A 27760-nucleotide genomic window follows, 5' to 3' on the forward strand; every position below is an offset into this window, starting at 1 on the left:
AGGATATACCCTAATTTTACGATGAATTGTTTAATTTTATTATTTATATATCTACCATCCCCGCCATTTTTCCGTCGTGGTTTCCATTTACCACCCCTCCTGGTTGGTTTCCTTTTGTGTCCCCGCCATCAGCGGAGCTATAGCCTAGGACACTCAACCAACCTTGTTACCACACGTATTATGGCGGGGCTCTGGTTTAATCTAACTTTATCGTTCCGGCACCAGCGGAGCAACTGTTAGGCTGTAAGTGTTCTCCTGATACTCATGTATCTTTCCACTTACAGGCTACCATCAGGTCCCGGCGTGCAACGCGACGTTGTACGACCCCTGCGGCCACGATGAGTGCAGGTCTCACGCCCCTTGTGCCACATCATTCAACGAGATGATCGTCTGGCACCCAGAAGCCTGCGCCATCTGCTACGACCTAGTCGGTCAGCTGGGAGAGGGGGTAAGTCCATTATAGGCTTCCTTTTCATTTTACTAACAACTCTTAGTCATAAGTTTGTTAACCCCGTTCCGCCATTAGAAGCTCATCTCGCCCTTTCTTTCAGGCTACTGGTGTGAGGGAGGTCGCCCTCGCTACCCTGAAAGCGTGGGTGGGCGGCTTCGGGAAGAACGCCGCCAAAGGCCAGCCGTATATCCTGGACAAGAAGCTGGCCGTCCAGATCTTCCCTGCGGGCAAGTCAACTGGGTATGTTGACCCCTTGTCCGCAGCCCCTCTAATAGCCTCCATCCAGCAAGATCTCCAGCAATCGTTTGGGGTCGTAGCTTCCCAGGAGTCGGTCCCGGACGTCGCTGCCCTGGACCTAAACATCGAGCCCATGGCGGTAGGGGCAGAGGATTTGTTGGTTGAGGTAGGTGTGTCGGGCGCCCAAGGTCTTTCCTTGGGTGCTCCTGGATCTTCTCCTGTCCCTTCCTCGAGCGCTTCTTTCCAAGGCTTTGTGGGATCTGAGATCCCTACCCGCTCTCCCGCTCTCTCTGTACCCCCAAAGGTGAAGGGACAGAGAGAACCGAAGACGCTATCTAAGACAACTTCTAAGAAGTCGTCTTCGTCTTCTTCGGCTAGGAAGTCTTCGACTTCCTACGCCGACGCGGTGAAAGCCAAGCCGAGTTCTTCTCACTCGAAGAGCTCTAGAAGCAAGGCTTCTAAGGAGAAGGCTCGCGCTCCCGCCGCCAGCCAATGCCTTCTCCTGCCTCCACCGCTTCCACTCCGGCAACGCCGGTGGGAGGAGCAGGACCTAGCACCTTTGATCCCACTGCCTTCTCAGCAGTGGTGATGCAACAGGTGGGCGAGTTGGTTGGCTCGCAAGTCTCCGCCCTGGGGACGAGATTTGAGCAGATGTTCGCACAACTGTCGAGCACTCTGTCTCAATCAGGCCAGTCCATACAAGATCTCTCTAACAGGGTTAGAGAGAATGAGGACCGAGTAGCTGGGCTCTCTCAGGTCCCTCTTCCAGTCTCCCCAGTGCCAAGCACTGGCATTCTCCAGCTCCCGCCATACGACTCTCTGCCAGCTTTCTCCATGGAGAATCCATGGAGAGTAGCTGCCTACGCTCCTTTTAAGGATGGGATGATCTCTATCCCGGAGTGTGGAACTCGGAGGATTGAGGACTTCGAGTTTTACCCTCCGGGTCTGACGCAGCCTTTCATCGGTTATGCTAGGCTGACTGTTACGGCTCTTACTAGGGAAGACAAGATCTCTAGGGAGTCTGTTCTATACAGTAGGGATCATGCCAGCGGGAATGGGTTCACTGCCTTGAGGACTGGGAGTGCACGAACACTAAGCTCCAGGCCTATAAGAGTCCTTTTACTATTTTCGCGACGGAAGAGGAGGCTTCTCTTCCGTTCGCCACGAAAATAGTAGAGAAGACCCTTCAGGCAGTCCTCAAGGATGAGCCCATGCCACAGTTAAGAGAGGCGGAGTCTACTTCTCCGCTCTTCCCGGCTTTCGGAGAATTGTGGGAGAACTTGCCAGCTACGTTCACGCTTGGTAAGCTCAAACCGGACTGCGCCATGGACCAGTTCGGCGAAAAGCTGCCAAGGCTGCCTGATTCCCTGATTCAGGCAGAGTTCGACGCGCGAACCAGGTTTGGCAGGTCCCTCAATTCTCTTATAATAACGGAAATGGCTGCTCTCTCTTATGCGACGGAACCGCTGTTTAAGATCTTGGCAAAATCCCAGTTTCAGACGGTCCTAACAGATGCTTTCGACTTCTTCCAAGCTAGGAGGAATTGCCGAAAGCACGTTCTGCAGGAGTGCACTATTAGGCATGAGCCTAATAGACTCTTGGCTTCTAGCATGTGGGGAGCGGATCTCTTCCCAGAGTCCGCTGTTAATGAAGTGCACCACGAGGCTGCTAGGCTCAACCAGAGCCTTAGAGCTAGGTGGGGTATTTCGTCAAAGAGGAAACAAGAATCCGTCCCCACTGCTGGTAAGAAACAAAAGAAGGCTGGTAAGAGGTTCCAGCCGTATCAGAAACACCAGCAACAGCAGCAATTTGTGCAGGCCGTCCCGGTTACCCAACAGGGACAACCTGCCAGTTCGAAACAGAACCAGCCCATCCTCCTGTTGTCTCCTCAATCACAGCCGTCGACCTCCTACGCAATCTCGCCGGCCTTCAACCCTACATATGAGGCTCAAGGCTACAAACAACCGAGAGGTAGGGCGAGAGGTTACTTTCGCCAGCGTGGCGCAGGAAGGGCGACAAGGAGCAGGCAGTTCAGAGGAGGGCGTGGTGGTCAACCCGCCCATCAACAATGAAGCTCCCCAGGTAGGAGGGAGGCTGTTCCTCTTCCGCCACAGGTGGGGGTTCAGCAATTGGGCACAGAGCATAGTGTCCAAAGGATTGGGTTGGAGTTGGATCAAAGATCCGCCTCCAATCAAATCATTCCACCAAATACCATCAGAGGAATTGACAGATTACGCGGAGGAACTCCTTCAGAAAGGAGCTATTGCGAGAGTCAAGCATCTAAAATTTCAAGGTCGCTTATTCAGCGTGCCAAAGAAAGGCTCAACAAAAAGAAGGGTAATCTTAGACTTGTCAAAGCTAAACTCTTTCATTCGTTGCGACAAGTTCAAGATGCTTACCCTCTCGCAAGTAAGGACCTTACTTCCGCGTGGAGCCGTCACATGCTCCATCGATCTTACAGACGCATACTATCATATCCCTATATCCCAGGCACTTCCGCCCATTCCTAGCATTCAGGCTAGGAAATCAGACATTCTCATTCAAAGTGATGCCCTTCGGTCTGAATGTAGCCCCCAGGGTATTCACGAAAATAGCAGAAGTGGTTGTACAGCAATTGAGAACTCAGGGAATCATGGTAGCAGCATACCTCGACGATTGGTTGATCTGGGCACCAACCGTCGAGGAATGTCTCAAAGCCACCAAAAAGGTAGTTCACTTTCTGGAACATCTGGGGTTCCAGATAAACAAAAACGAAATCCAGACTTACCCCGGAGTCTCGTTTTCAGTGGCTGGGAATCCAATGGGATTTGTCTTCCCACAATCTGTCAATTCCAGTGGCCAAACGGAGGGAAATAGCAAAATCTGTAAGGCAATTTCTCAAATGCAAACAAACATCAAGGAGAAACCAGGAGAGAATCCTAGGGTCCCTTCAGTTTGCTTCGGTAACAGATATCCTCCTGAAAGCAGGCTAAAAGATTTAAATCGAATTTGGCGTTCGAGAGCAAACACCAAATCTCGAGACAAGTTGTCAGTAATCCCACAGATCCTCCGCAATCAACTCCGTCCATGGTCCAAAGTAAAGAACTTAGCCAAGAAGGTACCCCTTCAATATCCCCTTCCAGTGTTAACCATTCACACGGATGCCTCCCTGTCCGGGTGTGGGGGGATACTCTCAGTTCAAACAGGTTCAGGGGACTTGGTCAGTTCAATTTCGCCAGCTCCACATAAACGTTCTGAAGCAATGGCAGTTTTTCTTACCTTGAAGAGACTGCTTCCCCCGAAGAAGTCTCATCTAAGGCTAGTTTTGGACAGTGCAGTGGTAGTTCATTGCATCAACAGAGGAGGGTCCAAATCCAAGCATGTGAATCATGTCATGATAGCCATCTTTGCCCTAGCAAACAAACACAAATGGCATCTGTCTGCCACTCACCTGGCAGGGGTAAGAAATGTTGATAGCAGACGCTCTGTCCCGGTCAGTTCCTCTGGAATCAGAATGGTCTCTAGACGTCGGGTCATTCCAGTGGATAAGCCTAAGAGTCCCAGGTCTCCAAGTGGATCTCTTCGCCTCACAAGCGAACCACAAGCTCCCTTGCTATGTGGCCCCCAACCTGGACCCTCTGGCTTATGCCACGGACGCCCTGTCGTTGGATTGGAATCAGTGGAGAAGAATTTATGTTTTTCCTCCAGTGAATCTCCTCTTGAAAGTCCTAAGCAAACTAAGGTCTTTCAAAGGGATAGTAGCTCTGATTGCACCGGACTGGCCCAAGAGCAACTGGTATCCTCTTCTTCTGGAATTGGGCCTCCGACCTCAACGGATCCCCAATCCCAAGCTATCACAATCAGTACAAATGAGGACTGTGTTCGCTTCCTCAGGAATTCTCCAGACCCTAACTTTATGGACTTCATGAAGTTTGCGGCTAATAAAGATGCTAATATTGATCCACAGAATATTCTCTTCCTAGAATCAGATAAGAGAGAGTCAACCATTAGACAATATGACTCAGCTGTTAAAAAATTAGCATCTTTCCTGAAAGAATCAAACACTACAACCATGACAGTTAATCTAGCTATATCCTTTTTCAGATCCTTGTTTGAAAAAGGTTTAGCAGCTAGCACTATTACCACTCATAAATCGGCTTTGAAGAAGATCTTTCAAGTAGGTTTTCAGATAGATCTGACTGAATCTTATTTCACGTCTATCCCTAAAGCTTGTGCTAGGCTTAGACCTTCTCAAAGGCCTACTGCAGTTTCATGGTTCTTAAATGATGTCCTCAAACTAGCTTCAGATACTGACAACTCGTCTTGTACATTCATAATGCTCCTGAGAAAGACATTATTCTTATTAAGTCTAGCTTCAGGAGCTAGAATTTCAGAACTGTCGGCTCTATCCAGGGATGCGGGTCATGTGGAATTCCTCCATCAGGAGAAGTTCTACTTGCTCCGGATCGTAGCTTTTTAGCCAAAAATGAGGATCCTCTTGCAAGGTGGGCCCTTGGAAAGTTATCCCACTTCCCCAGGATCCTTCTCTCTGCCCAGTATCAACTCTAAGAGCCTTTCTATCTCGTACTTCCTCAAGATCCTCAGGTGCTCTCTTCATGAGAGAAAAAGGTGGTACTTTGTCAGTAAAAGGTATTAGGCAACAAATCCTTTACTTCATTAAACAAGCCAACCCTGATTCATTCCCAAAAGCACATGATATCAGGGGAGTAGCCACCTCAATTAATTACTTTCAACATATGAACTTTGAGGATCTTAAAAAGTATACTGGATGGAGATCCCCGACAGTCTTTAAACGTCATTATCTAAAGTCCTTGGAATCTTTAAAGTTTTCAGCAGTAGCAGCGGGAAACATTGTTTCTCCTGATACTGTATAGTAGTCGTAGTACAGATCCAGGTCTCCTTTCTACCTACATCATCCAACATGCCTCACCCTATCGCCATGCTACTCGGATATCCTAGCCTTAGCCGCTGAATCATAATAGTGGATTGTCCCTTATTTTTTGCTAGGGACATCCACACTTGTACTGATGGTGTACTTCAGTGTACCTACCCTTATTTTTATGCTAGGGTAGGACACAATGTGTTTGTATATTTTGTAAATAATTTTCAAGTAAATCCCTTTTGTTTATATTACACTGCATCATTGTATTTTACTGTGGTTACTGTTTTTTAAGTACTTTAAATTACTAACGTTCTGTTATATTACTGTTTAGGATAAGTTAGTTTAAGTACTTAGTTTGTATGCTGTAATTGATTTACTTATATTATATCCATCATTTTACAACTGATTTTCATTTGTTCCTTTTTTTCCCATCTTGTCTGTTTCTCTGGTACTCTTTCATAGGCCGACACGAGCTGAGCCCAGAAAAGGGATTTTGACGAAGGAAAAATCTATTTCTGGGTGATTGGCTCGTGTCGCCCTATGAAACCCACCCTATGTTGTTTTCCCCCCCATGCAGGACAAGATGTTTTTAGATTAAGGATGTCCGCTAGGGGCGCTGCTGTCCGTGGCGTCCTCTAGTAGTAGTAGTAACGGCTGCATCGCCCGTTGGTATCAGCTCTCTCTTAAGGGGATTCTGATTGGAAGTTCTAATTGGTGAATGTCTCGTGGTAGTGATTCCCACTCGCCCCTATTACCATACCGACACTTCTTTTTAAGAGTGAGCGAGTCAGTTTTACTGACATTTTCTTAATTTTGTTTTTCTCTGGTAATTTTAGATTAATTTTACCTAGAAAGAATGATATTAAGGATCCTTTCATAGGGCGACACGAGCCAATCACCCAGAAATAGATTTTTCCTTCGTCAAAATCCCTTTTTTGGATTAAAAGATATCATAACTTGGATTGAACTTAAATCCAAAGCTGAATATAGTGGAAAATGTGGTAGATCCATCATCTACCCGACAATGTTCAGACCTGGTTTTCCAGGCGGAACTATTATGTGGAACTGGACCACGGATTCCAACGGGGCCTGGTTCTGGGGATAGAACTCTCTGTATTCTGTCTGGTTTGCCCATAACGTGGTTAGGATGGGGATAATTGTATTTCGTAATACTCTTAGTCCTTCCAAGCGGGTATTGCTTACACTTATCATGTTATGCCACCCCGTTCTGGGGTAGGGTAGGGATGCGGACATTTGGGAGTCATTTCTCACTTGTGCCATTGGCGGAAGATTTAACTTCATGAAAAGCCAATGATATCTTTTCAAAATGTATTATTTTTTTTCTTTTTTTGTTTGTTTTGTCTAATTTTTTATGATAAATACGAATAAAGTTAGTAGTACCCCCTGGGCTCCGTGATGGACAAAATGTGGCACACTTGATGACCACTGGAAATATATCCCTGAATCTCTCTCAGTCAGTTCAAAATAATAATGCAGATAAGGAACATAAAGTTCCAAATAAATTAAATGATCCTAAACTCCCAGCAGGGCCCATAGAAATTATACAAAAAAGTAAAAATCAATCAGACGATACAAGCATAATAACAATGGAACCATACGTAACAGACAAAGGAAACAAATCTTATACACAGATAACCCACATAAGGCAAGGTCCAAAGAGAAATAGAAATTATCATTCTTAATCCAACACTGGTGCATTTTGATAATCTTTTGGACCAGATAACTGGTCTAGATTTCTAGTACTTTAAGCTGAAAATAAAATATCAGCAGCAATACTAGAAAACAAATTATTGAATATATGTCCAACACAAGAAATGGAATGCCGATATATTAAAGAAAAGGAATGGTTACCTCAGGTAACCACGAAAAAACAGTCCACCACCTTTTTAAATATAAAAGAAATAAATGGCACAGAAATAACAATAATAAGTCATGAAACATTAAATTATATACAGGGCACAGTTATTTTACCCAACATTGAAGGACTACTCTCAAAACAATTGATTCTTGACTCCCTTAAGTTAAGATACAATAATATACATGATTTAGAAATCTATTCAATTCCAAGTAGGAAAGATAAAAATAAACAAAATAATATTGCAAAAATAAAATTTACAGGCTAAGATCTCCCACTCAAAATAAAAATTCTTGGACAAAATAGAGAAGTGTATCTATTTATATACCAAAACACTTCAGTGTACTCAGTGTTCAAAGCATGGGCACACATACAAAAAATGCCATAATAAAGCAGTATATGCAGTGTGTGCATCAGACACCCATACTACTACTAATTGGAAATGTAAATCTCCAAAATGTATTAACTTTGGACAATCCCATTATGCAAAATCTAAGGAATGCTCCTTTTATCAATACAACACAGCTCCAGTTGTTGATGAATAGAACAGGAGTGTCAGTCAAAGAAGCTAGACTCGAGCTAAAAGTAAGAGGAGTCAGTAAACCATCTAAAAGCCAGTCTTTCGCAAATGTAACGAAAAATCTAAATATCGATCACATTAATAACAAACAAGATAATATAAAGTTACAAACTAATTCTCATATCAATAATGCTGAACCCCAAAAAAAGCTTGTTGATATATCCACCAGTACCACTAATAACTTAGAAGATTCAGATATCCATGGAAAAGAACTTCCAATGGAAGAGGAGTCAAATAATTGAACTGACAAAAAGAAAAGAATACTAGAATGAACCCCACCTATGGGAAAAAAAGTGAATATTGAAAATTACAATCAATCCAAAGAAACTCCAACTACACCAGGAGAACATTTTAAAAAAGATATTATACTAACCTCATCACAAGTGGAAATACATAATTACCTTCAATCCCAATCAAACAGCCAACATCTGGACAGTAAAGAATCAATTAATCACTCTTTACAATTCCCATAAAATAATACTAATGGAAATCATACCATTAAACCAAAATTTAACCTCTGATCTTTTACTAACGAGTCTCCAATTAAGGTTGTTTCCACTTCTGTTTCCAAGAGCATAGCAAATCTATTCATTGTGTTGATTCCTTCTGGGGGACAATTGTGTTTTCTGGCTGCTCTCACTCTTCTACCAACAGCTCTCTTGAATTCATCATTTATCACACACTTTCTCCCTTTACAAGGTAGCAAGAGATCTTTGGGAAGATCGAAATCAGACCACCCTTCTGACCTGATTCATTCAGGGGAAACTCAACGTTCTGGCATACGAACTGAGCCATGAGAAACAAGTCTTGCCCACAGAATGGACACTTTCAAGTTTGCTTGGATCTCTGGAAGTTATGGAGAATTCCGATCTAGGATCTGTTCACCACATCAAGAAACAACCGTCTGCCTCTTTTGTTCACCAGTCCCAGATCCGTTAGCATGGGCAACAGATGCCATGCTTCAGGACTGGTTAGACAAGTGTCTCTATGCCTTTCCACCGCTGAGTATGGTCAGGCAAGTAATAAACAAATTCTAGAGCCACCAGAATGTCTATGATTCTACTAGCACCCTTTTGGCTGACAAAAGAGTGGTTCCCAGACCTGATCAAACTCTTGGCAGATTTTCCCAGATTACTGCCTCAAAAGATTTGGCTTCTCAGATAACCCCATTTTTGGTGGTTTCATCAGAGGTTAAATCCAAGGCCATGTTCCCAACATTCACCCCCCCCCCCCCCTCCACACACACACACACACTGGGAAAGAGCAAACAGAAACAACATTTGTATCTTTAAAAGATAAGGTTAACATTGAATTCAGACAGGGAAAATTTAATTATTTCATTTGATTGTATGCTCAAAGAACTTTGTTTTAAAAAAGTGTACAATTTTATTTATGTTAAGAAATATAAAAAGTTTAAATAATGGACAAATTGATATAGTTTTCTATTTTTCTTACTTGCAAATAGAAAACCATGCATTTTAAAGAAACTTACTTAATCATAGGATGAGCTGATACTATGTAGTATGTAATTTTCTCAGGCAGATTGTGTAATAGTGTCACTATGTGTCTAATTGTAAATTTTCCCACACCTTACTCTTGACAGCTCCGCTCAAAGAGTGAATGTGTGAGTGTTTTTGTTTAGCCAGCAATGTAGGCTTGAGATTAAAGTAATGATTTAATATTTCCTTGTGTGTAATATTGTGATCATTATTATTTTCATGATTTTTTTAAAGTCCAAATGAGAGAGAGAGAGAGAGAGAGAGAGAGAGAGAGAGAGAGAGAGAATGAATTTTTTGTACGGTCTTTTTGGTATTATGTATTGTATGATTACTTTATTTGTTATAGTATACATAGCAATTATAAATGTTTACTCAAAAGCCAGGTGATTTGACTTTATCTGTATGTACATAGACTATTAGTACCACTAAAAGTAACAGGTCATTCTGAATTATTGGGTGTTTACATTGTTCACTACCATTCATCTTTTGTGGTTAGTCCAAATGTTGCTTTTTTTTATTGCTACATGCACACAGCACTCATTATGTATACACATCCATACATACATTGCCTGCTTTACGTATGGATTGGTAGCCTATTGTGAGGAAGGTGTCATATGAGATACAGAATCACTAACATAAAGAGATGCAAATAAAGAAAATAATTCAATAAAAAAATAAGCGAAATGGGTATGGAAGATCAATACTGACTAGAAATCAACAAGCTCATAAGAAAATGGAAGCCTTATTAATGCCATGCTAGAAATGAAAATAATTGATTCTCTTATAATTCTCTACCATATCAAGCATGCACAGTGCTGTAGAACAGCAGATGATCCTCACCATATCTTTTAATTTGGAAATGGTGTCTCTTGGTTTCACGGGGGGCAATGAATTGGGCTAAATTATACTAGTACTAATGGTTTAGTTATGAATGAATCATTATTAACATTGTACTACATCATTTTGATGTTATCATTGTTAGCAGTAGAGTAATTTTATTAACTGGAATGGTAGTAGTCAAATGACAAATAATGATGAAAATATAAATAAAATGGGCAAAATAAAATGGAGGCCAGCAAAAGGTAGACAATTCGGAATCTGAAAATATTATTTTTTGTCAAGAGAGATGTAGGGCTTTCAGAGGCAGTTGGTATATTTCCAGTATTCCAATAACTGCTTTCTTTATTTTTAATAAACAATTCATTCTGTTTGCCTTAGCTGAGCATTAAGATGGCAGTATGTATAAGTAAGAGGGTTGTATCTAAGTTGCATATTCATTTTGTTGTCTATCCTTTTTATTTATCTGCAGGAAGTAGATACTGCTATCATCAAATTGTATGCAGAGATGAAGTCTCCCAGCCTAATGACATTTTTAAATTCTGGAGATATTTTATGCAGTTTACCAGAGTGTTCAGAGTGGCTTGAGAAACATAATCAGTATTCTGCTCTAGCAAAACTACACAGGTTAGTTGTTACAGATCTTTTGTCAGTACTGAATAGTGGAGTGTGTATGCTGAAGTAAGGAATGCAGTGTGTATACCATTAATACAATGCTATGAAATAATGCTGTATGCATATTGTCATAATTCTGCCCTGTGAATTACTAATTATGACAATATTATTAAAGAGTCAGCCTTCAGTTACACATTATTTCCATTTTTTTGTTCCTCAGAATGTTGTTGCATATTGTGATTATAAAGTAATGTGTACCATGTTGTTTGACCAATGAAGATAAAGCATGTTTAGGTATTCCACAGTGAATGGATAAGTTAGGATTTTAAGGACTTTATTGTTGAACAAAATACTGTTTGCACAGGAAAGTCATTATATCACAGGTGGTAAAGTACTATAGACAAATTTTAAAGCAAATTTTTATTTTTAATTTTTTTTATTACCAGAAGATATACCCATTGTTTTACATATGGCTTTCATTCACTGACAAGTTCCCAGGTTCACTGGTCTCTTAATTGAGAGAAAGAAGATTAAGATCTAGTGCACATGCTAACTACAGACCTTGAGAGGTACGCATTTGTTAACTACCACACTTTTCCATGAAGACATTGTGAGGCAATATGAAAACATTTCATCAAAACTCCACTATTCACAAAATGTGCTAGAAATCACTATTTTGAAAGGAAAGATGTCAAGTGTCAAAAGCTTTTGCTTCTCTTCTTATTGAATTTGGAGCTATGAATCAGAAACTAAGTTTCTACCAACTCATAGTTTTATCACCTCTGGTTGTGAAGGTATTAAGTAAACTTCCTTTCTGATGGTTTTATTGTTATCCAACATTATATAGTGGTGCAGAAATTCCTGCTATTTCTTTCTGCATCTTTGACAAAACATAAGGCCACACCAATACCAGTCAGCAGTATACACTTCGGCTGCAATTTCAGTGTCATAATATTGTAGATACACACATCACCAAAGTACCATCTTGCTTGGACTTTTATGTGTTTTATATTTCTGCTCCATCTTTGCTCGTATTGTACAAGATAAAATTGCACTTGTTCTCACAAAATTCCAGTTAGAAATTTGTGTTTTCTATATGTGTTACATATGTATCCAGTGTACTTATATTTAATAAAAGAAGGTACTATTTGTATCTGGTGAGAGTCCTCTGATTGAGACATAGAAGTCAGTAACCCGTAGAATTCTTGATAGTGCCGTGAATTAAGATGAGGATGAATAAGGATGAAGATTATGGATCCCCAGCATCGTTCCTCACAAGGAAAACATGACCCATTGCAATTACTGGTCGCTGTGAATACAGGGCTAACTGTTTTTACATAATATCAGTCAGATAGAAATTAATAAAGGTAGGCTGTCATTGCTAGGCATTTGCACTTGAATCAAAAACAGCCGTCCAAATATGCAACTGTTGAAGTACAGCATAAGGTACCCTAACTTTGTAGGTTTACACTCTTGCTGCTAAAGCCTTGCCTTTTATGATGTTACCATAGACTCTCAAAATCACCTGTTGTAGCTGAGAAGAGATTTTATTCATTGTCACCTAATTTGGTTTGACATGTAGACAAGAACAGTCTGGAAAAGTCACTTCTAAAGTTACTGGTTTCCCACTAGTAGACCTGTTTAACTCAACAGACCAGAGTGAAAGCTCCTTTTCATTGGAATAGGCAAAGACAAGGACGTGTTGGTTAAGTTTGCTACAATATGGACCTGTATATGAGATTTAGCAAAGAAGCCCTTCAAGAGGTTGTTGAAGAGGCTTTGTTAAAATCTTGAGAGAACCAAGAAGAGATCCCAATTAGGAGGTTTATAACACCATAAAAGAATCCACATCAAGCCCTTGAAGTGTGAAGATTTGAGAAATCGTGGATCTTTATCTTTTGATGGTGAAGAAAGCCTCTCTTAGTGGTAGAAAAAATCAGTGATTATTGGTACACAGGCTGTCCCCAGTTATCGGTGGGGTTCCGTTCCCGATGGCATGACAATACCGAAAATTGCCGATAACCGATAATCATCAATAATAGAGCTGATCCTTGGTTATCACTGTTGATAACCAAGACTCTGCACCACTGATAACTGAGGCTTGGCACCAATCACCCGGCCCATATGCACTCTCTCTCTCTCTCTCTCTCTCTCTCTCTCTCTCTCTCTCTCTCTCTCTCTCTCTCTCTCTCTCTCCTTCATATATAAAGACAAAATTTCTCCAGATTGAAATAGAACCTGTTGAAATGTAGCTGGTTGAGGAGCCTCTTCCACTATCAAGGAAAATAGATCTGAATATCACCTCTGCTGTGGCCACACCAACAATATGAGTGTCATCTTTGTCTGGTGAACCTGAACAGGGAGAAGGTACAGACATCAAGGTTGTCCAAAGAGTAAAGTACTGTGTTCCTCCAACTAGTCGATCCAGTTATCTGAACTGTACATTTGCAGTTTATGGTTCAGGCTTCTCACAAATAGGTCCATCAACAAATTTGCCCCAATGCCAAGAGCTTTATAAAATGACAAATTTTTAAATCAATTTGTATTTTTCATAGCTCACAAACCAGAAATCTTAACAATAGGATTACTTTCCAATTGCCAGCTGGTAAGTGGTTAAAACAATGTTGTGTCCCTGGGATAAACTTTGGCAATGGTGCCTACATTTACCTTTGCTTACACAAAGATCGCAATCACTGTTGGGCATATAGTCTCAAGAGTGACAACCACCAGATTGCGTAGGTATGACTTTGTTTTCATAACATCTACTCCCCTGGAAGAATCATTATGACTTTGTTTTCATAGCACCTACTCCCCTGGAAGAATCATTAATGACCATTGCTTTTGCAAGTTGCAGCGGTATCGGTCAGAATCCTGAAGTGAGCGTGGGGAAACTAGTTTTGCCAGTAACAGCAGGTACAATGTCAGGGATGTTCATAGCGTGGGTTGAGGCCGAGATGGAATCTCAGAATTGGAAATAACCTTCTGATCATGTAGGTTCCTTGCACATTGATAATTTATCATCCACAGGTACACAGTCAGTGTTGATTATACTGGGTGTGACTTTTAATTGATTTGACAAATTTGGTAAATATGGATAAATTTCATTTTCATCTAAAATCATTCGCTGTCAAGACCATTACCGGCCAGTCACCTGTGTACCTTCAGAGTTTTATCCCAGTATATTGTGCCTGTACTCCTACTGATGCCTAAGTTTGTTTGGAAATTTGAAGGACTGTCAACAGGCCCAAACAAAGGATTCAGAATTTCTATATCATATCACATACAGTATAAAGATATACCCTTGACGCAGGATGGACAGGGCCTAAAAAGTTTACCTGTTGAGCAGAGAGGTGGGGCTTGTCCCTATAAATGGTAGCCAATATCTTAGTGAGGATCTACACCACCCATGTCTCTGCTCTGGGCTGAAAGGGTGAGTGTTTCTACCTTCTTGCTGGGGCAGAGGAATGAGACCTCGTTGAAAGTAGGCAATGCTGAAGTGGATGCCTTAGTGAAGAAGGTGGTATGTCAGAACTTGTTGTATCTCTAAGTTTCTTAGGTTCAGATGCCATAGATGAGAACAACTACTTTCAGTCAGAACAAGAAAGCCTTTCCTCCAGGTGCTGACATCTCCAGTGGATGGGCCTCAGCTGTGCAGCAGCTGAACAGATTCGCTAATTCATGGTTAGGTTAAGTGACAAGCACACAGGCCAAAGGTGAGTGAATAGCTGTGGAGTGAGAGAGACTGGAGGTAGGTATACCCTGGGGTAAGGCAGGTTCATTACATGCAGTCATGTTGTGAGTGGAAGTAGGCTGGGCTATGGTTACAAGTGACAGATCAAGCTAAGAAGTAGAGTAGGCAGAGATGAATAGAGGACTGAACCTCATCCAGTGAGTATCTCTCCTTCAATAAGAACATACTGATGACATCGCTCATGATGCCACAGATATTGCTCAATGAAAAGTGAGGTACCAGACTCCTCAAACCACTCAGATGCAATAAATACCGTGAATCCATTCAACACATACCATTGCACTTAGCGATCCCATCCTGATGATGGCCAAATGAGGTGGCCAAAACATGTAGACATAGACGTCTATAGGAAAAACCAGAAAAGAAAAACATAAGGAATACCAGATAGACCCCTGACAACTACCTATATACCTGTTGACGCCCCCAGCCTGTCCCTGATACCCCGTTGCCTTTGATAACACCAGCCTGAAATTTTGTTGACGACCTATAGCACGATGAATATTGGACAGCTGCTTTGTAATACCAGCATGTCAGAAAGACAAATCATAAGGAGAAGTGAAAGAATTTTGTATAAAATCAATTCTGTGAATTCTGCCATTATTTTTAATAAAACATGTTTGAAAGAAGGTCTGTTTCCAGCATACACAGATAATAATAATAATAATATAAACTATAATTACAAACTTTGTATGTGATACACATTTTAAAGAAGCAAAATATGGAAACAAACCTTTCCTACATCTTTTGTTAACTTGCTCGAAGCCAGAGCTGTCAAATATATCAAAGGAGAGTGTTGTCACTAGTGGGTCAAAGGATTCTTACATATATAATGTCTCTCTCTCTGAGATAAGAGAGAGATTTTTATGCCTAGATAAACGTGATGTTACTTTGTTATTAATTTTTGTCATATTTTCCTTCATAAATCATGAATTTCCATCTTTTGATATCTAACATGTTATGTATTCTTTCTGTCTCTGTGATAATTCATTAATAATTTCACTCTCTTAATGTATGGACAAAGCTTCTCTCTCTCTCTCTCTCTCTCTCTCTCTCTCTCTCTCTCTCTCTCTCTCTCTCTCTCTCTCTCTCTCTCTCTCTCTCTCTCTCTCTGTACTCTAATGAAATATGAATTTTTTAAATGAAATTAAAATGCTTTGAGAGCTGAGTTTGTCATATTTAGAGAGAAAGATACATAGAATAAAGAAGTTCTTAAAAGCAAGGTGGAGAAGACTTCTTAAAAATAGATTGGCCTGAAGGGGAGAGGGACAAATCTCTACGTACCCAATTTTTACTAACATTTATTTCTTTTTTGGGGGGCGGTGAATGTATTAAGCTAACTTCTAATTTCATTAACAGTTAGCTTAATACTTTGGGAGCATGATTAGGGTCATATTTAGTGTTTAAACTCTAGAAATAAGTATTTATTTGCATTTTTCGAGGCCATGCCGAACTTATGTGAAAGTTCGACTTTCGTGAGGGGTTCTGCAACCTAACGTCATGGAAGTTTGGCTTATGACTGTACATATATTCATTATGAAAGGTGAATATATTTTCCTGGTTTTCAATGTTTTGAAGATCCACAACCTAAAAGATATCTCACAGCATCAAACAAGACCGTTTCCAGACAAATACTAGACCAAATCATGTCTTATCATAACCTTAACTGTTCATTTCAAGAAATTTATTCATTAGCTGAGCAATGAAAGAAACTTATCATAAAGTAAAACATTCACATGTACATAATTTTTATTATGATAACTTTAGTATTCAGTTAATTCAAATAATTGCTACCTTTATTAAGAATATGTAGGGTTTGCTATAAAAAATCTGTCATTTAGTTGTGACTCTATGGCATTCAGTTGGAGCATAAATAATCATGAAGGGTCTACATTACCTTAAGGTCTTGTAATATAACCATAAGGTAGTGTTAGCATGTAGTAATGAGTTATGACAAACTAAGCACAGAGCTGATGTTGAGGCAGCAAACAATGATCAGGATACTCTAAGGATGCTGTTTAGTGCAGGTAGCTGGCCTACAAGGTCTATATATGCCATACCCTATTATGGTCTAACATATTCTTTGATAAATTTGTGAAGTTGACAAATTTATTTATAGGCCCTTTAATGAGTCAGTCACTAGTTATTGATATCTATAATTGTGAGTTGGCAGTTTTGATGCTTTACTGTAGTAATAATGTATCGTACATAGAGAAAGCAGGAAGGTTATTATTACAAACAGAACCCAGAATACACACTAATTCTAATAGCAAAAGCAGTGAATTATATGCCGAAAAAATGACCAAAAAGCAATATAAAACCATAGCTGTTAGTCCCTTGCCATTCTACTTGGATGCTGGGAGTTTGCACTATCCCCAAGGTGATGAAATATCACTGAATATCACAGTGAGTTACTACCACAGTATGTTGACTAGTTTGGGGGAGGGGTACCCTGGCTGATGTTTGCCTGAGTACCTTAAGGTGGTGAAGAACTGAAACCAAGAAATTTTAATTTTAACTTTCATCTTATTTTCTCCATAAACAATAGATTAAGAATACGTTCATGACAGTAGTTAGCACAAATGAAAATACATACTGGACTGCTAAGTAGGACACAACTGAACCATCATCTAAAACCAAATGTAGCAATGAATGATAAATATGTAGTGCATACATTCAAAGTAGCAGTAATTGAATGCAGAACCCACAGCATAAAGTTATTCAGGGCAATACTGATAGCAGTATTGAAGGTGAATTAACCCACTGATTACAGAAATCACCATTTTATCACTTAAACCCGAAGTAAGAAAGGCTGAAAGAACTGGAGATTAATAAAGGCAAAAATGAAATATGTATCTTAATTGTTTGTACACTAGCACAGACTCATGAAAATAAAGTGGTTATCAGATAGAGATCTGATCGAGAAGTTACCAAATATGTAGTATTAACTTAACAGATTATATTGACCTCTGAAGAGCTCACGAGTCAGGAGCCTTTGTAAGCAAACAGCTGTACAACATTTTTGCTAGGATCACAGGTAGTTTTAAAAACTGATATTTCAGCAAGCAAAAGCAGTCTCGCCTGCCACCAAACTTTCTTGGTTTCCAGTCTTTGACCAATGAATATATTAGATTTATGTCAGTGAAACAAAATCATGATCAAGATTTTGTTGTATTTTCCAGAGTTTTGGGTGATCTTGAGAAATCCTTGGAAGTACTCACTCGCCTTGTTCGAGAAGAAATCAAGGATCATCATTTTCGAGGAATCCAGGATTTAGTTGACTGTCTTATTTGGTAAGGATTTATGTAACAGTGTGTTTAGCGTATAAAGTGTCTGTAAGTTACTGTTTGCAGTGTGATTTTCACTATAGTACATACATTATGCAGAGCAGATTAAATATTTTTTCCACTGTTTATGTATAATAAATTACTGTATTTTGTGATTTAAGTAGGCATATAATGGCAAATTATTCCAACTTAAATGATTTCTTTAGATTATTTTAATGAATTCCTAAGACACAGGCCCAAGTAACTTTTTTAATGTACCTTGATAATATGAATATATATGTACTGTCTATTCTAAAGAAATCAGATGGAAATAAAGTATTGAATTTTTTGACAGTGCAAATGATTCATCTGTAATATGGCGTTATGCAGACTTTGTCCTGGATCGAAATCCTAGTCAAGGTGTAAGAATATTCACAGAAAGTCAAGCAACATTAGATCCTTCAAGAGTTTTGCAATCATTACAAAGGTATCCTGAGGCAAGACTGAGTTTCCTTCATCATCTTATTGATACAAAGAAGTTGAAAGTAAGTTCAATGTATATTCATGTTATGTCTGATATGGCATAACAGAAATTATAATATTTTCAAGATTCAGAATAGTACTGTATGTGTCAAAAAGAGGTTTCCATTTATTTTATCATTCCATTGTACATATGGATTTAGTAGGTATTTTACATCAGTTTTTGAACACAGACAAGGTACCATTAAAGAATAAGAGAATTAAAGACAGTTCGTTTGAAGTGTTGAGCTCCTGTATTATGTACTTTTATTTTGTAATGAAGTGATACTCTGCCTATTTATGTCATAGGAAATGGATTAGATTTAATTTGCAGAAAATTTCTTTAGTAGAATTCCATTTAACGTACAGCCTCTAATTCTTAACATACATAAAATATTTTCTTTGGTTAATCATTGTATGGCTACAATATTTTAATAAATAAGTTTTGATAAGTATGGGTTATTAATTCTCTTAGTTCTACTAATGCCTAATATGAATAACTGCTAAAATAAAAGTATCAGACTTAAAGGTAAGACTTTCCATATTGTAGGTAATTTCTCACCTTACTTGCTAAGTATGTACAGTACTTTCATTTTTTGTAGTATTAGTTTCATTCTGAGAATATAAATAACAGTTGCTCTTCACATAGTAGTATATACATATTTGTTTTATAAATATCCCATATCTGCACTTTCACAGATTTAATTCAAGGTTTGGTTTTCTCTTTATTTGGTCTTGGTATTTCTTTGTCATAACTGCTGTATTTTTTTTTTTTTTTTTGGGGGGGGGGGGGATTTTGGGGGATTTTGGGGGTTTATGATTTATTATTATTGTTGTTTGATAGTTTTACATAGACTGATGATGTTTCTCTGTGTTTATGGCTTGTTGTTGGTGTAACTAAGGTTGACAGAACCAGATTTTACTTTACATTTATATTTGTATAAAGTACATGAACTGAATTTTCTTATTTTAGGATGAGAAATACCATACTGAATTAGTTCTTCATTACGTTGATGAAGCTGTAAGACTTATCAAAGAAGATTCCTCTCCTGAATTGTTGCAAGAGGCTCGAGATAAATTACAGGACCTCCTGACATCATCATGCCATTACCAACCTCAGTTGGTTTTGAAAAGACTACAAGGAACTTCATTGCATATAGAAACAGCAGCTGTATTTGGAAGAGTAAGTATTCCTGTAAATTATTAATTTTCAGGCATAATGTTTTAGGTTTCATTATATTTTAGTAAGCATGTATGGTAGTATTTTTTCATAGTATTTTAAAATATTGCACTTAAGAATCTTATTTATAGACCCAGAAATAGATTTTTCCTACGTCAAAATCCCTTTTATAACAACATTGGTGCAGTTATTTCCATCCTTGATCAGCAAAAAGAACACGATGATCTGAAACAAAATACCAGATAGGTTTGCTCTAGAAAACGAATTAGATTGTGCCTTGTATATTAAAATAGAAGCATGTGTGGTATATGATTACATAAGAAGCTTAGCAAAAGTATTTCACCGTCACTGTATTTTCTAGTGCAGGATCAATTCAATGGGTGACTCAATGTCATGATGAACCAAGAATAATGAGGAAAAATATTGGAGCTTAACCCAACTAGAAACTGTAGACTTCCTTTTATAAAGATGAGGATTGCCTAGTACACTATACGTACTTCTGACTGAATGATGGTGAATTGCTTTTCACTGGTGTTTATTTTGCAGGTGTTGAGTACTGTATAGTATACCTCTCTCAGTGATGTCTCCAATATTTTCATTTATTTTACAGCTGGGAGAACATGAAAAAGCATTGTCCATGCTTGTGCATCAGTTAAAGGACTTCACTGCTGCAGAACAGTACTGCATTGCTCAAAGTCGAGGGTCTAGCCGCGAAAAGAAATCTAGCATCTTCATCATGCTGCTAAAGATATACCTAAGACCTCAACCAGGGTAAGTACATGAATTGCTTTCATCATCAGAAGCATTCTTCCTAACATATTTACAGCTTGAAGAATATGACAAAGCATTGTCCATCCTTACGCACCAGACGAAGGATTTTGCTGCTGCAGAGCAGTACTGCGTTGCCCAAAGTTGAGGGTCTGGGCTTGGAAAGATATCCAGCATCTTCATTATGCTACTAAAGATATACCCAAGGCCTCATCCTGGGTAGGTCACATAAACTGCTTACATCATCAAAAGTACATTATTCTTTGTAACATATTCATTAGTAGTTGTTTTGAATATAGATACTAACCATGCAATATTTTTCAAATAATTCAGTGAGACTAACGACCATTGAGATTTGAAAATGATGACAAATTTTTTTTACCTATTGCAGAAAGCAGTTAAATTTATAATTATTTCATATTTTTGAAGTCAAAAATAGCCACCTACTGAATGGTGTATAGACCCTGTTCCTGCTGGTAGTTCTACCAAGGAGATAGTAGATCTGTGTAGAAGACTTCAATATTTGAGAACCCTGCTGTACCAACCTCACTTTTTCAGATTTCATAAAAACCTAAAGAGTCTCTGGGCCTTCATTCCTGGAGGTTAGCCAACAACATGTTTCAGCAAAAATATCCAGAGGAAGTTACAGAGGAAATCTTTGAACTGCATGCACTCAACTATTCACTTATATATAGCCAAATAGAACATTTTATGTAGTTGGTGTAGCAGGACAGGCATTGGAGATGCCATTTATTTCCCAGATAGCAGATATCTTCATTTCACCAGAGACTGAAGTTTCTTGCTGTATCACCATAAAAGGCTAGAGATCAGCTCTTTTACATATTTTCAAAGCCAAGTCTTACCTTTCTCAGTAGAAGTAAAATGTCTGTGGTAGCACTTAAAGAAGGAAATCTTCAGGCAAGTACTCAAAGCCCCATAGCAGAACCTTTCTTTAGTTATATGAAGCCTTGCTACGGCTTCATATAAACCTTTTGAACAGGCTTTTGTTTTGGATATTTCTAAAGGCTTGGGGCTCCATGGACCCATCTTTCACTGCTGACTTCATGGACAAGACCCACATGTCAGGAAGGACATTTGTCCAGTCAGGGTATTACATAATCTGAGAGGCTATTTCAAGGCTTTCAGTGTTCACAGGTGAGTACAGGAACCCATTGAGTTGGAACACTATTTACTCATTGTCTAGGAAAATTTGAAGGATGGGAAGCTCCTTTCTTATGGTTAGTTTATGTGAAATTAGCTTAATTTTCTGTTATTTTGGAACTTTATATAAATGTAGTGTTGATACCAGCTTAATGAAGGTGTTAAAACTATATTCCCAAAGTTTGGTTAAAGGGAAGTAACTTAAACAATTAGATATTTAGTTGGTAGGATTAGTATACAGTAGGGCAAGTTGTGTTGTCACTGCTTCTGTGAAGGTGTCTTAGCCTTTGGAATCTTCATCCTCATCCTCACAGTCTTTATTTACCCATTATGGCATCCTACACAACATAGAATTCCATGGTTCACCTCTGCATTGCACACAATAAGTTACTGTTCCTTTTTAGGTACATTTAGGTGTGTACAGTGAACCCTCCGGATTCGTGGACTCACATATTCACGGATTTCTCTCTACATATACGTACCCCCATTATTCATGGAAAATTCATGTGTTTGCGGTATTTTTCTATGAGAAAAATTTACAAATTCCTGGGTTTTTTTTTTCAATTTCATCATAAAATGCACTTTTTGTGATACAACTATTAAAAAACCAGGTATAAACATTTTTAGTGGGTTTTTCTTGAGTTTTACCCTACAAAATAGGCAGTTTTAATTGAAGCCTTTTTGTAGGGGTTTCAACTATTTGCAGGGGATCTGGTACTTATCCCCCATGAATATGGGGGAACACTGTATTATGATTATCATCTCCTCTGGAGATTGAGCATCGTATTGTAAGAAAGTGCTTACCTCTCACAACCTCTGACTTTTACTGTTATAGGCTGGGGATTTGAGTTTGATTCCTCCTTACCTAAACTGAGATTTATGTGCTCTAACTTAAACCATAGGTTTATTGAATAAACAATAAAAAGGATAAAAATAACTTATGGACGAAAATGAAATTGTTAAGATACAATAAAGTTTTACACATACTTACCTGGCAGATATATACTTAGCTTATGTCTCTGACGTCCGACAGAATTCAAAACTCGCGGCACACGCTACAGGTAGGTCAGGTGATCACCCCCTACCGCCGCTGGGTGGCGGTAATAGGAATCATTCCCGTTTTCTGACAGAATTTTTCTTCCCCCTATCTCCTGAGGGGAGGATGGGTGGGCCATAAAACGTATATATCTGCCAGGTAAGTATGTGTAAAACTTTATTGTATCTTAACAATTTCATTTTTACACATGCAACTTACCCGGCAGATATATACTTAGCTGATTGGCACCCTTGGAGGAGGGTAAGAGATAGTTACTCAATATGAATAGCAATTCAAAAAACAGGGAAAACAACTTTTGTTGTAGGTACTATAAATAAACTTAAATACCTTGATTCCTACCTTATTGGGCAGAAGACTTCATGAGTACTGTCTATGAGTCTGCTTGCCTCAAGAGTTCCAGTGAGGATGAGACCTGTTACTGAGAACTCTTCTGGATCATGTCAATGGGGGCTAGCCCGCTTACTCGACAGAGCCTTATTTTGGATTGTACCAATGGGGCCTATCCCACTTACATGGTAGAGCCTTCACCTTTGTCGTATCAACGGGGACTAACCTTCTTACAAGACAGAGCCTAGGTCCAAAACATTACAAGGAGCATGAAAACAACCAATCTCGACCACCTGACCACACTACTTTGTTACACACTTCGAATTGAAAGTGGTACTTTTCCCTGACCACTTTCAATCGACCATAAAAAACAACACCACAAGATTAAAATTCCTAATCTATCTAAACTAAGCTAGATTGGTTTCAGCCCCCTGTCCCAGCACCGAATCCGCAGGACACGTAAGTCCGAGAGAGAAGCACTTATCATAAGTTACACGTACATCTCTCAAATAGTTAGACGCAAACACAGAATTGCATCTCCAATATGTGGATCCAATTAAGTCGTTTATCGACATATTCTTGTGGAAAGCTAATGAGGTTGCTACGGCTCTGACCTCATGCGCTTTAACTCTCAACTGCCCGAGATATTCCTCTTCACAGGCAATATGTGCTTCTGTAATAATCTCTCTGATAAAGAATGCCTGTGCATTCTTTGACATCGTTCTTCTCGGATCTCTTACCGAGCACCAAAGGCTCTCTGAGTTTCCTCCCATTTGCTTTTTCCTCTCTAGATAGAACTTGAGGATCCTTACCGGACACAAGGTTCTCTCTATCTCTCTCCCTACCAGGGAAGTCAATCCTTTAACTTCAAACGTCCTTGGCCAAGGCTTAGAAGGATTCTAATTTTTTGCTAAAAATAGGGGGTTAAATGAACACACTGCAGAATCCTTCCTGAAGCCCACTGTGCCTTCTAAAGCCTGGAGTTCACTTATCCTTTTAGCTGATGCTAATGCAAAGAGGAAAATAGATTTTCTAGTCAAGTCTCTATTGGGAGGTTCAAATTTCTCTGACATGAGAAACCTTAGCACCACATCCAGGTTCCAGCTGGGTGGTCTGGCTGTCTTGGACTTCAAAGTCTCAAATGATTTAATCAAATCGTGTAAATCTTTGTCATCCGTGATGTTTAGTCCTGTATGTCTAAACACAAAGAAGGAAAGCATACTTTCTAACCTTTTATAATCGAGACTGCAAGGTTACATTCTTTAGTCCTATATGTCTAAACACCAAAGAAAGCATACTTTTATAACCTTTTATAGTCGAGACTGCAAGGTTACATTTTAGTCTCAAATATAACAGGAAATCTGCTATTTCCGTCACAGAGGTACTGGAAGAGGATACATTCTGATTCCTGGCCCACCTTTGGAACACTTCCCACTTCGACTGGTACACGCGTATAGTTGACGGTCTCCTGGCTCTTGCAATTGCCTTTGCAGCCGCGCGTGAAAACCCCTTCGCTCTGACGAGTCCTTCGACAGTCTGAAGGCAGTCAGACCGAGCGCGGGGAGGTTTTTGTGGTATCTGTCGAAGTGGGGCTGTCTGAGAAGATCGTTCCGTAAAGGAAGGTACCTTGGAAAATCTATCATCCATTCCAGTACCTCTGTGAACCACTCTTGAGCTGGCCAAAATGGGGCGATTAGGGTCAATTTCGCTCCTTTCGTCAAAACAAACTTCCTTATGACGTTTCCTATGATCTTGAAAGGAGGAAAAGCGTAGCCGTCTATTCCTTCCCAATTTAGGAGGAGGCCGTCGATCGCTACTGCTCTTGGATCTGAAATCGGAGAGCAGTAGTTCTCCAGCCTGGCATTCCAATGAGTTGCAAACAGGTCTATGTTTGACCTTCCCCATAGGTTCCAAATTTGATTGCAGACCTCTGAGTGCAGAGTCCACTCCGTGGAAATGACTTGATCTCTCCTGCTCAACAAGTCTGCTCTGACGTTTTTCTCGCCTTGTATAAACCTCGTCAAGAGTGTGATGTTCCGCTCCTTTGACCATAGAAGAAGCTCTTTCGCCTTCTTGTACAGTGAGAGGGAGTGAGTCCCCCCCTGTTTTCTTATGTAGGCTAGAGCTGTCGTGTTGTCTGAATTTACCTGCAACACTGAGTTCGCGACTTGGGATTCCCACTGCCTGAGAGCTAGATGCACTGCCACTAACTCTTTCTCGTTGATGTGCCAGGACACCTGTTCCCACTCCAGGTGCCTGACACTTCTCTCGGGCCCAACGTCGCGCCCCCATCCCGTCTCCGACGCGTCTGTAAACAACACTAGGGAGGGGTTCGGTAACTGCAGCAATAGTCCCTCGTTCAGTCTGCCTGGTTCTAACCACCAGCTGAGGCTTTCCTTTATACCTCTGGACAGAGGAAAAGATTCCCACAGATCCTGATTCTTCTGGTCCCAATTCTCCTTCAAGAAGAATTGAAGAGGTCTTATGTGAAGCCTCCCTAGAGAAACGAACTGTTCCAACGAGGAGAGGGTCCCCAGAAGACTCATCCATTCCCTCGCGGAACATTGTTCTTTCTCTAGGAAGGTCTTCACTTTTAGAATGCACCGTTCCTGTCTTTCTATGGACGGAAACACTTGAAAACCCCGAGAATCCATCAGAATCCCCAGATAGACAATGCTTTGCTGGGGATCCATCTGGGATTTCCCGAGGTTCACTAACAGTCCCAGGGACTGAGTCAAGTCCAACGTCGACCTTAGGTCCTCCAGACACTGATCCCTGGATTGCGAGCGAATCAACCAATCGTCGAGATACAGCGATATCCTTATTCCTTTTAAATGTAGCCAATGTGCTACGTTTTTCATCAATCCCGTGAAAACTTGGGGAGCTGTGGAAAGACCGAAACAAAGGGCGCAAAACTGAAATACTTGGCCCTGTATCATAAATCTTAGATACCTTCCGGACGAGGGATGGATGGGTACATGAAAGTAGGCATCTTGCAGATCCAATGACACCATCCAATCCCCTTGTCTTAGCGCTGAAAGAACTGACGACGTCGTCTCCATCGTGAACATTGTTTTGATCACAAAGTGATTCAGAGCGCTTACGTCAGCACCGGTCTCCACTCCCCGATGCTTTTGGTACCAGAAAGAGGCGATTGTAAAATCCTGGAGAATGAATGTCTAATACCTTTTCTATAGCCTTCTTTTCTAGCATCTGTTGCGCCAGATGTAATAGTGCTTGGTTCTTTAAAGGATCTCTGTATCTTGCCGCTAACTCCCTTGGAGTGGTGGTTAAGGGAGGTTTTTCCCTGAAGGGGATCAGGTATCCTCTCTCGAGGATCGAGATGGACCAGTTGTCCGCCCCTCTCTGAGCCCAGACTTTCGCGAACCTCAAAAGTCTGGCTCCTACTGGAGTCTGGAGGACTCCTGTCTCACTGCGGCTTTGAGAATGGTCTTCGAGAAGATCGTCCTCTCTTAAACGGCCTTCTACTCTTAGGTGCGGGTCTTGAGATTGTTCTTCCTCGAAAGGGCTGTTGGAAAGACACTTTATTCGCTGTTCCCTCTCTCTTAGCCATCGGCACAGCAGGTTTAAGCCTCTTGGCGGACTGAGCAAGAAGATCTTGCGTAGCTTTCTCCGACAGTGATCTAGAAATGTCACTGTCTCCTGAGGAAAAATGTACTCCGAGAGTGGGGAAAAAAGCAAAGAGGCTCTCTGCAAGGGAGAAACAGACTTGGAGAGAAACGAGCTGTAAACTGATCTCTTTTTGAGCACTCCTGCTCCAAAGAGAGATGCTACTTCTGTGGATCCATCCATGACTGCCTTGTCCAGGCACGAAAGGACACTTGATAACACCTCCATAGTCACAAAACTCTGGATCCTGCGCTCTTTTTGCTAGAGCTCCTAAGGCCCAATCCATGAAGTTGAAGACTTCTAGTGTGCGAAATAGACCCTTGAGTAAATGGTCCATCTCGCACATTCCCCAAGACGCTTTAGCTGAAAGTAGAGAGCGTCTTCTAGATGATTCTACCAGAGCAGAAAAATCCGCGTTTGCGGAAGCCGGAAGGCCTAACCCCATGGGTTCCTTCGTGTCGTACCAGACACCCGGCTTACCTGTCAATCTAGACGGAGGACACAAAAACACCGTCTTACCTGCCTCCTTCTTAACCAGGAGCCAGTTCTCCAGATTCTTGATGGCCTTTCTCATAGAGAGAGTTGGCCGCATCTTGACAAAAGAAGGGGATTTTGCCAACTTAGTACTCGATAGCAGAGATCCCGGAGATGGAGGATCAGCCGAACACAGCGAGTCCCCAAACTCCTGAAGTAGTAATGCAGAAAGTCTCTTATAATCAGAGACTCCTACTTCTTTCGTCTCTTCCTCCTCCGAGACTTCCTCCAAGGTTACATTCGGAGAGGGAGACTTCTTAGGTGAAGAAGTCCTGGCAGGTATGCGACTCTTATCCTTCAAGAGCTCGTCAGAAGAAGCCGCCAGTTCAATACCCGAGATATGTTTCCTCGGTAAAGAAAAAACCTCCGCTTTTCTCCGCTCCCCAGGTTCTTGATACCTGCTAGGGGAGGATCTAGAGCCTGCCTCATCAGGCTCTTGGCGCCTATCCGGAGAAACACTCGTTTCTATTCTCGAGCGCCTACTATGAGTAGGGCGCGAATCCAAAGTCAGGATCCTTTCAGGCTCTTGGCGCCTGTGAGGAGAGGCGCTTGCGCCTACTCTTCTGTGACTCTCAGGAGTAGGGCGCGCGTCT

General features: G+C 40.5%; 1 protein-coding gene across 2 annotated transcripts in view; it reads left to right on the forward strand.

Annotated features, from left to right (window-relative positions):
* The window catches only part of LOC135198171 (transforming growth factor-beta receptor-associated protein 1-like), a gene marked incomplete in the record, with an annotated part of 193866 nt that overhangs the window by 124558 nt on the left and 41548 nt on the right, over positions 1 to 27760 (forward strand). For both annotated transcript variants that reach the window (XR_010310740.1, XM_064225691.1), the window contains 5 exon segments: positions 10835 to 10989; positions 17908 to 18018; positions 18347 to 18536; positions 19484 to 19693; positions 20301 to 20461. Coding sequence is in view for 1 of the 2 variants with exons in the window: in XM_064225691.1 (XP_064081761.1) it covers positions 10835 to 10989; positions 17908 to 18018; positions 18347 to 18536; positions 19484 to 19693; positions 20301 to 20461 (827 nt within the window).

This window comes from Macrobrachium nipponense, chromosome 21 (genome assembly GCF_015104395.2).
Source record: "Macrobrachium nipponense isolate FS-2020 chromosome 21, ASM1510439v2, whole genome shotgun sequence".
Classification (NCBI taxonomy): Eukaryota; Metazoa; Arthropoda; class Malacostraca; order Decapoda; family Palaemonidae; genus Macrobrachium; species Macrobrachium nipponense.